The sequence below is a fragment of the Sardina pilchardus genome, chromosome 17, assembly GCF_963854185.1.
Source record: "Sardina pilchardus chromosome 17, fSarPil1.1, whole genome shotgun sequence".
Lineage (NCBI taxonomy): Eukaryota > Metazoa > Chordata > Actinopteri > Clupeiformes > Clupeidae > Sardina > Sardina pilchardus.
The window spans coordinates 7,783,520-7,795,939 of record NC_085010.1 but is presented as its reverse complement, the minus strand read 5'-3'; the positions used below and the strand labels follow the sequence as shown (position 1 = coordinate 7,795,939).

At 46.6% G+C, this 12,420-nt stretch overlaps 1 protein-coding gene across 1 annotated transcript in view; it reads right to left on the bottom strand.

The window, feature by feature from the left end:
- Window positions 1–5,038: 5,038 nt before the first annotated feature.
- The window catches only part of cradd (CASP2 and RIPK1 domain containing adaptor with death domain), a 30,071-nt gene continuing 22,689 nt past the window's right edge, over window positions 5,039–12,420 (bottom strand). The window contains exon 2 of the mRNA XM_062518478.1: window positions 5,039–8,186. Coding sequence (XP_062374462.1) covers window positions 7,891–8,186 — 296 coding nt within the window. The 3' untranslated portion in view covers window positions 5,039–7,890. The remainder of the gene's footprint in view (window positions 8,187–12,420) is intronic.

Here is a 12,420-nt window from a genome sequence, read left to right as displayed (position 1 = left end):
CCAATATATCCAGACCAACGGCCTTCCTGAACACACACACACACACACAAACACACACACACACACACACACACACACACACACGTTACTACACTCTCACACACCAATATATCCAGACCAACGGCCTTCCTGAACTGATGACTGAGTCAATACATCGGCTACAAAGGTTCCCCTGCACTTCAAACACAAACACACACACACACGTTACTACATCTACCCCAAAGGCTCCCCTTCATACTCACATTGTTATTATACGTATCTACCCTAAAGGTTTTCTGCACTCATACATTGTTATTCTATAAACACCATAGTTATTTTGCCCTCACACACACATTTTTATGCTGTCAACCCTAAAGATCTGGTGAACTTTGCAACGCTCCTTACTGTACAGTACGCACCGCCGCCGACTTGAGCTTGCAAGAAGCTGTGGACGCCCTGCCAAGGACACCGTGGGAAGCTTTGGACACTTTGGCCGCTCTGACGTGGCAGCATTCTATGTTTGATCATGTTCGTTGGTCGTTTGCTGCTGAACCGCGCCATAGCTACCATAAAGTTGAGCCAATTTCAACCTTCTGTTTGATGCTCAACTCGCTCAAGACGCTCAAAACGCCACGCCGACGGATTTGCCACTGCTGGCAGCAGAGAGAAGCCAGCTTCCATAGAAAATGAATGACTTCCTGAATCTTTGGAAGCCGGCGGCGGTGTGAACGTACAGTTACTCAACAAAGCCAAAGTCAAAACTTTTACACTGCATCTATTCCGCACACACACACACGCACGCACACACACATGCACACACACACGCGCGCGCACACACACTTTCTGCTCCACAAGGCCCTTTGTTTTCTCTAACACTGCATGCTGGGAGAGCAGGTGAATGGATATCTGACTGTCTGACTGTTTCTGCTCTCCTCAGGTGAGTTGCCATTTTCACACCAATCCATCTGTCTGTTAGTCTGTCTCTCCTCTCATCACCTGAGTTGCCATGGGATCAGGGTGGATGGGCAGGTGAGCAGAGGTGAGGTGTTCTAGCCGCTACTCCAGCTCTGTTCCTCGAGGGCCTCTCCGACGCTGCGGCTGCCCTCTTCTGCTCTTTGATTGGCTGTGCTGCATTGTACTGAACAAAGGATGCACATAGGCTACATTGGGCCTATATGAAGTATTAATAGTTAGATAGTTTAGTCTTCGTTTGAAAAAAAATATTGAAGAGAATCAAGGGAGCCAGTCAAGCCAGAGGCAAGTAACTCACTACAGACACAGGTGAAACAGGTGAAAACAGAGGTAAGTAACCTACTAAAGACACAGGTGAAACAGGTGAAAACAGAGGTAAGTAACCTACTAAAGACACAGGTGAAACAGGTGAAAACAGAGGTAAGTAACCTACTAAAGACACAGGTGAAACAGGTGAAACAGGTGAAAACAGAGACAAGTAACCTACTACAGACACAGGTGAAAAACAGTTAGCGTCAGCCAGGCTACTAGCACAACCAGATATGTAGACTACAGCAAACATCAAATGCAAGCAGCCAGACCCTAAAACTGGCCATTGATATTTTATTTTGTTTTGTTTTGTTTCTTTCCCCTAGCTCTTTATGGGACAAAATAAATGAAATCAAAATAAATTAAAATATTTTGTAACTTCGGTAAAACATCTGCTACATATCAGTCAACTTTAACTGTTTGTTTGTCATCTCCTGACGTAAGTTGCCATGGTTACATCAATCTATCTACAGTATCTGTCTCTCTTCTCCTTACGTGAGTTGCCATGGTTACACAAATCTATCTGTCAGTTAGTCTCTCTCCTCTCCCATCACCTGAGTTGCCATGGAATCAGAGTGGATGGGCAGGTGAGCGGAGGCGGGTGTTCTGACCGCTACTCCAGCTCTGTTCCTCGAGGGCCTTTGTGACGCACTCACACACACACACACACACACACACACACACACACACACACACACACACACACACTGCGGATGCCCTCTTCTGCTCTTCACTAAGCTGGATCAGCTCACAGGGCCATCACCTCAAGTGCCACCTCCAGGAATCGAGCAGCACCCTGGATCATCCGGGGTCATCTTTACTACACAACCTAAGAGGCAATGAATATCACCACCGATAAAGCCAAGAAGAGCTTTAACATTTGACTGTCACATGTTGTTGTTTAAAGTAACGTAAAGTCATTCCTTGCATGTACAGTATCTGTCTGATTTGATGGAAAGTGAGAGTGTGTGTGTGTGTGTGTGTGTGTGTGTGTGTGTCTGCGCGCACTTCTGTGGTCTTTAGTAAAGCTGGATCAGATCACGGAGCTATCACCTCAAGTGCCACCTCCAGGAATCGAGCAACACCCTGGATCATCCGGGGTCATCTTTACTACACAACCTCAGAGGCAATCAAGTATCAGAACCAATTAAACGAAGAAGAAGAGCTTTAACGTTTGACTGTACATGATGTTTAAAGTAATGTAAAGTCAGTCCTGGCATGTATCGCTCTGATATGATGGAGAGAGAGAGAGAGAGAGAGAGAGAGAGAGAGAGAGAGAGGGTGTGTCTGTGTGTACGCACACTTTGTTGGTCTTTCCTAAAGCTGGATCAGCTAACAGGGCCATCACCTCAGATGCCATGCACCTCCAGGAATTCAGCAACCCCCTGCAGAGAGAATCATCTTTACCACACAACGTGAGAGGCAATGAAGTATCACCACGAAGAAGAAGAGGAGGAGGATGAACAAGAAGAGGAAGAAGAAGAAAAAGAAGAAGAAGAAGACAGTCACATGTTGTTGTTTAAAGTAACGTAAAGTCAAGCCTTCCTTCATTTTTCACAGTAACCCAAACTCTCCTCCGAAATGGCATGTCTACAATATGATGGAGGGTGTGTGTGTGTGTGTGTGTGTGTGTGTGTGTGTGTGTGTGTGTATGCAATTCTGTGGCTGCAAGTGTCATTTTGCTAAAACAATACACCCATAATTTGAGGATTTAGTGGTTGGCCCAGCCCCCTTCCTGAACTATACAGCGTTGGCAAGTAATTGACAAACACAGAGTTGATGAGCTGGAAGTCTGGCTCGTCATCACTATCCCTAACCAGTGTTGCCAGATTGGGCAGGTGCCCGCCCAATTGGACTTCTTCTGACTTTGTTGGGCAGGGGAAAATAAGCTTTATGGTTCTCTCTGACAAAATCGTTGTTGGGGCAGTCTTTTTTTTCTTCTGAAGAGGGCGGGCTTTCGAACGGGATCGGGCGGAAATCACTCAACCCAATCTGGCAACACTGTCCCTAACCCCTCCCTCCATCCCTCCCTTCCTATCCTATCCCACTCTGGCTTAGCCTGGCACACCCTCCCAGTGACGTAACACCTTCGGCTTTTGCTGTCGCTGGTCTGGTCAACTGCTAATCGGGGAGGATTTCTGAGTTCCCGAAATCTGCGGAACTGCCCCCTTTGGTCGAGAACCAATCAACTTTGAGCAGCTCCAACGGCTCTGGGTAGAGGCATGTTCAAGGGAGAGGAAAGAGTGTTGTTATTGGTTTAAACTCGGCAAACCGCTTTCTGACATCGACCAGTAGCAAATCGAGGCACTTAAAGGAGGCGGGTCAACCAGCGCTTGGAGAAACCGTGTTAGCACAGGCTCTTGGTCAGACTAAAGTCTCGCAGAGCCTTTGAAAGTCGATGGTAATCAGGCCAACCCTGGCTACTTCTGGTAGCATGTTAACCGTCATCTCTGATGTTCAGAATCAACAGTCAGCAGTCTGGCGAGCCGACACCCACTCACAAGCAGCACTAATGCCTAATGACGAATGGAGAACCCTCTCCAGGGCTGCCGCTCCCTCTCTGGTCCCTGTGCTGATTGATGGAGTTTGACTGTCCTGTATGATTTCATTACTGTCAGGGGGCGGAGGACACAGTCCCTGGCTTGTGATCACAGCAGCGCTGGTCATCAGGCGCTGTCCAGTGAGTCACCATTGCTCTGTGCACGCCTGTCCAGCTCGCGGAGCTGAGTGTGTGTGTGTGTGTGTGTGTGTGTGTGTGTGTGTGTGTGTGTGTGTGTGTGGAGAAAGCTGAGCTGAGCTGACGACCTGCTTTTTGAGGCTAACTCTGAAACGCTCATTATGCCGGTGAGTCAACGAGAAGGAAAACCACAGTGGAGAGAAAGAGGATGGTGAGCTGACCATGGAGAGAAAATATACAGCTGGAGTGTGTGTGTGTGTGAAGAGTGAAATACCAGTCCCATTCAGGCCTAAGGCCACAGCTGTGCTTGCTTCTTCAGCACATAAAACACAGAAATTGTTCATGCTTAGATTCGGCCTTCAGTCCACAGAAAGCCTAAAGCTGCCCGCATACACACACACACACTGCTGGGTGACCTAACATTACACCACTACAACCGCCTGACCACCCGCTCGTGTGTCCGACTCACAGGCAGCTAATTAACCAAATCAAATCCAATTATATCAGGCTGTATTAGGGGGCACTGTGGCACAAGTGGTGCTAGTGTAGTGGCTTAGGAGCTGGGCTAACATGCAGTAGTAGAGTAGTGGCTTAGGAGCTGGGCTAACATGCAGTAGTAGAGTAGTGACTTAGGAGCTGGGCTAACATGCAGTAGTAGAGTAGTGGCTTAGGAGCTGGGCTAACGTGCAGTAGTAGAGTAGTGGCTTACGAGCTGGGCTAACATGCAGCAGTAGTGTAGTGGCTAAGGAGCTGGGCTAACATGCAGTAGTAGTGTAGTGGTTAAGGAGCTGGGCTAACATGCAGTAGTAGTGTAGTGGCTAAGGAGCTGGGCTAACATGCAGTAGTAGTGTAGCGGCTAAGGAGCTGGGCTAACATGCAGTAGTAGTGTAGTCAGCCAAAAACATATACTTTCTAGATCTAGCTGTATTTCTATAGTCTTTCTCCCAAGGGCCCAGAGCAGGGGTCCCGCTACATTGTTCTGCCTGCTAACCCAGCCCCTTAGCCATCCCAATATACTGTACACATATTCATGGTCTGGAGGGGAAAATCAATCAATCAATGGAAGATTGTGCATAGAAGGGTAACAAATCACAAAATGTCCAGGACAAAACATTATCATCCATTTAATGGTCTGTTAAATTAGACACAATACCACAAATATGTGACAAGATTATCACAGATAAACACTTTGGGGTTCCCTGATCAGTGCAAAGGGGGCCAAAACAGATACACACATCTCTCTTTATTTCATTGTACAGCCATATTTCATAAAAGAGAGATTATTTTCCAGCATACTTCAGTGTTTCATAAAGGATTCCTTTCATTACAGTTCATTAACACACACCTCCAAAATGAGAGTATTAAACCATTAGATTAGAATAAATGACATTACAATCAACTTTATTGTCACTGAGTACAGAGCCAGTGAAATGCAGTTACAGTAGCATCTAACCACTCTACTCTGCAATAAAAGTGTCTCTACATTTCATTTAGATTGAGGGGGAAAATGTGTAAATGTAATTCTGCATGTATATGTAATAACGTGTAATCCTGAAATAGTAAACAGAAGGAAAACAGACAAGTGGCTTCTTGTCAATAATTTAAAAAGGAGGACGTCCGACCCCTCCCTAACCCGCTAAACACACACCACACACACACATCACCCCTAACCCGCCACACACACACACACACACACCACCCCTAACCAGCCACACACACACAACGCCTGATTGAGTGCTGTACCATCGCCTCGGTTAGTGGGGGAGTTTGCCGAGTTCCTGTGTAAAGTCCAGGTCAGAAGCATGTATGAGAGTGTGTTTTTGAAAGTGCAGGGCAAGGGCGAGCGGGGGTGGTGTGTGTGTGTGTGTGTGTGTGTGAGTGTGAGAGAGAGAGGAGAGGTGAGGTTAACAGATGCCAGTGGATGGGTTCACCAGGGCACACCAGGGCACACAGGACACATTGGCTGAATGTGTAAACAAACTCACTTAAACAAGAGCAAAAACAAGCACATTCGCTCTCTCTCATTCACTCACTCACTCACACACTCACACACACGCGACCATAGCATGTGACCACGTCACACACGTCACACACATGCTTCTTCTAAGTATAGTATCGAACCCATGACCCCCGGAGCGGTCAGCTCCATCCTCTATCCAGCTGGGCTACGGGAACCCAGATAGGACTCACAGTTCCTTTGCATTCACAAACAATAGCAAAGATTGTATAGTTAGGAAGATGAATCATAAAGGGTGTTTTCAATGGAATGAAATGGTGCCCACTTCCGCCTCCTATCTGGGCGTGATCAGTGACGAGTAATCGGTTTAGATCAGTGTAGAAGCAGCAGAAGCAGTGTGCCGTTGATAACAGGTGGCCTGCGCAATTAGCGGAGACAGGTCAGGTCAGGAGGGACAGGTCGTGAACAAAGTTATTTTTCTATGTATTTATCACGCTGGAAAATACGATTTCAATGTGGGAATGTTAGAAAGACGTGTGCCTTGTAGAATATGGGTTCGTTACTTGCATTGCTGAATGTAGGGCTAAGGAAATGGTCATAATCCGAGATAAGGTTTATTTCTCCCGTTTGCCTCCTAAATGGGAGTGGCACCACGTCACAGGGACACCAGGATTGACCCTCATATGACTCGTCTCGCTTTATAAACCGTCTCTGACAATAGTGAGGGGGAAAAGATTCACTGGGATGCTATCCTCATGCTATGTAGACCTAAAGATATCTCCGTTGTTCCACTTTGTCAAAAGAATTTTAAGAGATGACCGACAAATCAGTAGCTTTTCAATTTCATGAGTAATCCATGAATAGGTATCTGTTTTACTAATAATGCCAGTTGAAATAGACACTATGAATGATGCTGTAACCGAATGTGCTGCTAGTCCTGTAGCTGCTTCCTGTTCATTACATTATGGGGACGGGGGGGATGGGGGGTGGTTAGTCATCCCTATGCCCCCCGCCCCCCCCTGCTAAATAGCATAACCATAACTATAACTATAAGTAATCTGCCAAACGGCAGTAGTTCTGCAGGGTCCAGCATAGTCCCACTATTAGATGGTGGTGTGACTGATGTGAATGTATTTGGTCCTCCACACGTACAGTATATTACACATACTGTACTTCATATATAAAGACCATGGAGTGGCCAAGGGTACGGTAGAGTAGCATGTGGAAGCGGAGAGTCCTGGGTCCTCTAACTGAAGGACTTTTGATACACAGGATTTGTCCTAGAATGGCAAGGCACAACATGGAGTGAATTGTGGCAGGCACAGACGGATGTCAGCGCATGAGCTAAAGTGTGGCAGGCACAAAGTCTGACAGGGCCACAGAGAGCGTCATCTTACTGCGTTGGGTGCTGTAACTGTTCTCAGTGCTTTAAGAGTGAGTGGTTGAAGGCAACATAATAGTGGTATGTGAATGCTGTGAGTGTGACCTAATCATCTGAATTTGCAGTGCTTTGCAGGTGTACTTGGTCCTGTATACAACAACAACATTTGGTACTACTACCCATATTAACATTTTACTTCACCCAGGTCATGAAGAACCATTCCAGCTGCTTAATTTAGTTTATTTGTCAGGCAGCTAGCTGACGAATGTGTAGAAATGTTTGAGTCAGTCCATGTTGTCAAGCGATTGGTTATGAAGGGGTCTTCGGAAAATGTGGTCTCCCAAAAGGGGTCCTTGGCACCAAAAACATTGAAACCCCTTCTGTAGGCTAACCGCACTGCAGTGCTTTGCATGTGTCCTGTAGACTAACACCACTGCAGTGCTTTGCATGTGTCCTGTAGACTAACACCACTGCAGTGCTTTGCAAGTGTCCTGTAGGCTAATAGCACTGCAGTGCTTTGCAGGTGTCCTGTAGGCTAACAGCACTGCAGTGCTTTGCAGGTGTCCTGCAGGCTAACAGCACTGCAGGTGATGGGGCGGAGGATGTGGTCCTGGGTCACAGAAGCACTTGGTCCAGTACGGAGGGGTGCAGTTCTGCGGCCTGCAGGCTCTGGACGAGCGTTCGGACCGTGGCCCTCGCTCCGGACCGCTGCTTCCACAGGACCAGGCCCGCCAGAACCTGGCTCTGCACGGCCAGAGGGTGGTTGGCACGGCAACGGTACACGTCCTCGGTGGAGAGGCCAAGGTCCAGCAGGACGGACTCCCACTCAGGACCCAGGCGACCCGCCAACCGGTTCAGCTGGCGCTCGGACGGAACCGACTGCAGAACAGACTCCGAAACAGCCCAGTGGTCTAGAGAGAGAGGAGAGGGGCAGAGATTCCATTAGTGATTATTTGTCTGTTTATGACCAACAGAGTCAGAGGCACATGACACGCACACGCACACGCACACGCACACGCACACGCACACGCACACGCACACGCGCACGCGCACGCGCACGCGCACACACACACACACACACACACACACACACACACACACACACACACACACACACACACACACACACACACACACACACACACGTGTATGTTCTATACAGTGTATTGTGAAAGGTTGCAATGGTTATTGTGAAAGTGCAGTGAATGGGCAGCTAACGGCCGTGAGGTGAGGAGACGATCGCTAAATGTGACTAAAAAAAAATGTTGTGATCTTGAAATAGTCAGATTGCTGACTGCACCATTGAAACACTCTGACACACACACACACACACACACTACATCAGTGTAGGTTACACAAAATGTTGTGAGCTTGAAATAGTCAGATCGCTGACTGCACCACGAACAGTAGGCAGTCACAGCACCATGCTTTTGTTGCCGAATTCTTCACAGAGAAAATGGTAAGCCTTTCAGGGGTCTTCAGAAAAGACACTACTTTTCTCTTTGGCATGACAGCTAACTGTTAGCGTGTTGACAGACTCGGTCAGACAGAGCCACCAAGGTCATAGCAAAGCAACAACAGCCTTGACTCCAACATACCTATGCTGCCACAACACAGTTGGATGCATGTTTTTGTGTAACCTTAATTGCCCCGTTTCCCTCTATTTGGCTTGGGTGACATATGCCCCCCGCCCCAGCACAAGGGCATGAGGAGGGTCAGCCGTCAGAGAGAGGGCATGTTTTTGAGTAACCCTTCTGCCACACACTGACTGCCAACAAACCTGACCACTTTAAGCCACAGAGCGGAGAAAAACTACTATCAACGACACACTGCGCAACCCAGGGGCCATTTCACAATCTCCTCTGTGTTGGCACCAATTATTTAGAGAGTCTCTCTCTCTCTCTCTCTTTGTGTGTGTGTGTGTGTGTGTGTGTGTGTGTGTGTGTGTGTGTGTGTGTGTGTGTGTGTGTGTGTGTGTGTGTGTGTGTGTGTGTGTGTGTGTGTGTGTGTGTGTGTGTGTGTGTGTGTGTGTGTGTGTGTGTGTGTCACTGACAAACAAAACACTGCTCCGAACACAACAGGTTGTTTTTATGAGCATCAACCTAGGCTATGACCAACAGAGTTAGACACACATGACACACCCCCTCTCGCTCTCTCACTCTCACTCTTTCTCTCTCTCTCGTACACACACACACTCACACACTAACTAGCATGCTCTTCTTTACACGAACACAAAGGGCGTCCAAGCTCCCTACTTCTTCTCCAAAACATGTCACACACACACACACACACACACACACACACACACACACACACACACACACACACACACACACACACACACACACACTTTATTTATATAGTGCATTTCATACATGAAGGCAATTCAAATCACCCCATCGGGGAAAAAAAGCAATAATAAGCAAAAGCATGAAGACAAATTAAATAGATAAATAAATAAAAACAAAAAATAATTAAATAAAGAGAGATAGAACAGACAGTTAAAATACTATATATATATATATATATATATATATAAGAGAGGAAGAGAGAGGAGAGAAGGAACATGGAGGAAAGAGAGAGAAGGAGAGAGAAAGACAGGAAGAAGGAAATAGACAAAGAAAGAAAGGAAAGGAGATAAGGAATATAGAGGAGAGAGAAAGAAGGAAAGAGAGAGGGAGAGAGGATAGGAGAGAATGAATGTAGAGGAAAGAGAGAAGAGGGAGAGAGGAAAGGAGAGAAGGAACATGGAGGAGAGAGAGGAGAGAGAAAGAGAGAGAGGAAAGGAGAGAAGGAACATAGAGGAGAGAGAGAGAAGGAATGCGGAGGAGAGAGAGAAGAGAGAGAGGGGGAGAGGAAAGGAGAGAAGTAACATGAAGGAGAGAGAGAGAGAAGGAAAGAGAGAGTGAGAGAGGAAAGGAGAGAAGGAATGTAGATGAGAGAGAGAGGGAGAGAGTGAGAGAGGAGAGGAGAGAGGGAACATGGAGGAAAGAGATTGTATAACAGGGTTGTGGGTGCTGGCAGGCTGAGGCTCAAGACTGCGCTTGTTCCTAGAAATGAAAAACACAAGGAGGGAGGGGGAAAGAAGACACCACACACACACACACACACACACACACACACACACAAGGAAACCTAGAGCTGGAAATGACAACGACAGGCGCACACACACACACACACACACACACACACACACACACACACACACACACACACACACACACACACACACACACACACACACACACACACACACACACACACACACACACACACACACACACACACACACACACACACACACACACACACACCATGAATAGGAAAGCCTAGAGCTGGGAACCACGACAACAGGCACACCCACACCCACAAGCACCCACATAAAGGATGAAGAAAGTCTGAAGCTGGAAGCACACTTGATTTGGAGTTGGACACAGGTTTGTCTTTCATATTGTGCTGATAGTGTGTGTCTGTTTGTATGTCAGAGGTTACTACATTTCAAACACAGATGTAGCCACTAGCCAGGCGCTGGGATGTGGGAAATTCATGGCTGGAGATGCTACAAGGTAGCCTGCAAATACCCGTATGACCAATTGGAAAAAAATGTTCTGTGAGCTGCTTATCTGACTTGTTTAGTTAGGGAAAGAATGTTTAAGTCAAGCCTGATGCAATTAGGCTTTTCCACATGGTGAAAAGTTCACGTTCAAGCTTATTACATCAGTATTGGGTATCAACCAATACACAAAGCCCAGGCATCGGTATTGGTATTGAGACTGGAAAAGTCGGATCGATGCATCCCTAGGATTAAGGCGGCGTTCTCAAAAATGGGCAAACAATGTTTAATATGTTTACATTAACAGAACTTCTTAGGAGCGCTTCTCTGCTAGCCTGGCGCTAATACAACAAGAGCAGCATGCGGAGGAGAGCGCCACAGACTGCCGCAACAGAGACAGAGAGAGAGAGATAGATTGATAGATAAAGAGAGAGAGATAGATAAAGAGAGAGAGAGAAAGAGAGAAAGACAGAGAGAGAAAGACAGCTACCCTGGCGGTAGCACGTCAAGAGCAGCATGCGGAGCGGTTCCTAGAAATGCACGGCCCAATGGGGAACGAAGAAAACCAAAACAAAACCAGAGAGAGAGACAAAAGGAAGGACAAAACAAACAAACAAACAAACATCTCGGACCTCTCTAGCTTCTACAACAGCACAGATACAGTAATACAAGGCTGCAGTGAGAAAACAGCAGCACACAGAAATGGCATATCCAGAAAAGATAGAGAGAGAGAGAGATAGAGAGAAAGACTGTGAGAGACAGAGCGAGAGGCAGTAAAGAAATAAAATACCAGAATTAAGCAGACAGACAGAACTTCAGCAGTTGAAATGTTGTCTTTGACCTATTAAATACAGGGCTGACAGAATTTGTAAGTCAAATCTTTCTCTTTTTATTCACTTCTTTTATTCACAAACCTCCCAACTTCTTTGGAATTTGGGTTATATGAGGGGAATATCCAGTAAATAAATATGAGGGGAATATTTGGCAGTAAATATGAGAAGAGTATCAACTCTCCTGGGTGCATTATGGAATGACAAACATGATCATGAAAATCCCACGATGAACAGCTGAAACGCTTTATCTGGCAAGAATGAGACACACATTTCACTTTCAAAACACCAGCGACTGCTCTCCTCAGTCCCCAGATGTTAGACTGTTGTTAAAAGAGCAGGAGAAACAAGAGTGGTGAACATACCCCTATTCCAACTTTTAGTCACACGCACACCTCCAATCCTCAGTCAGTTTGGACACTTAATAATAATAAAAAAAAAAAATCACGAACGCACGCACGCACGCACGCACGCACGCACGCTCTCTCTCTCTCTCTCTCTCTCTGGTTTAGGCGTTTTGGTGGGTTCTAAATGTAAGGAACCGGCTTATTTGGTCAGAGGGAACCCAGATCGGAAGAATGTTTCTCACTGACTGTGCCCACAGGAGTTTAGAACAATTCAGCCTGATTACAGTGCAATGGTCATGCCAGCTGGTGTGTGTTTGTAAACAAGGATGAATGATTTCTTCTGTATGTGTGTGTGTGTGTGTGTGTGTGTGTGAGTTTATGTGAGAGAGAGATAGGCAGAGAAAGAGTGAGTGTA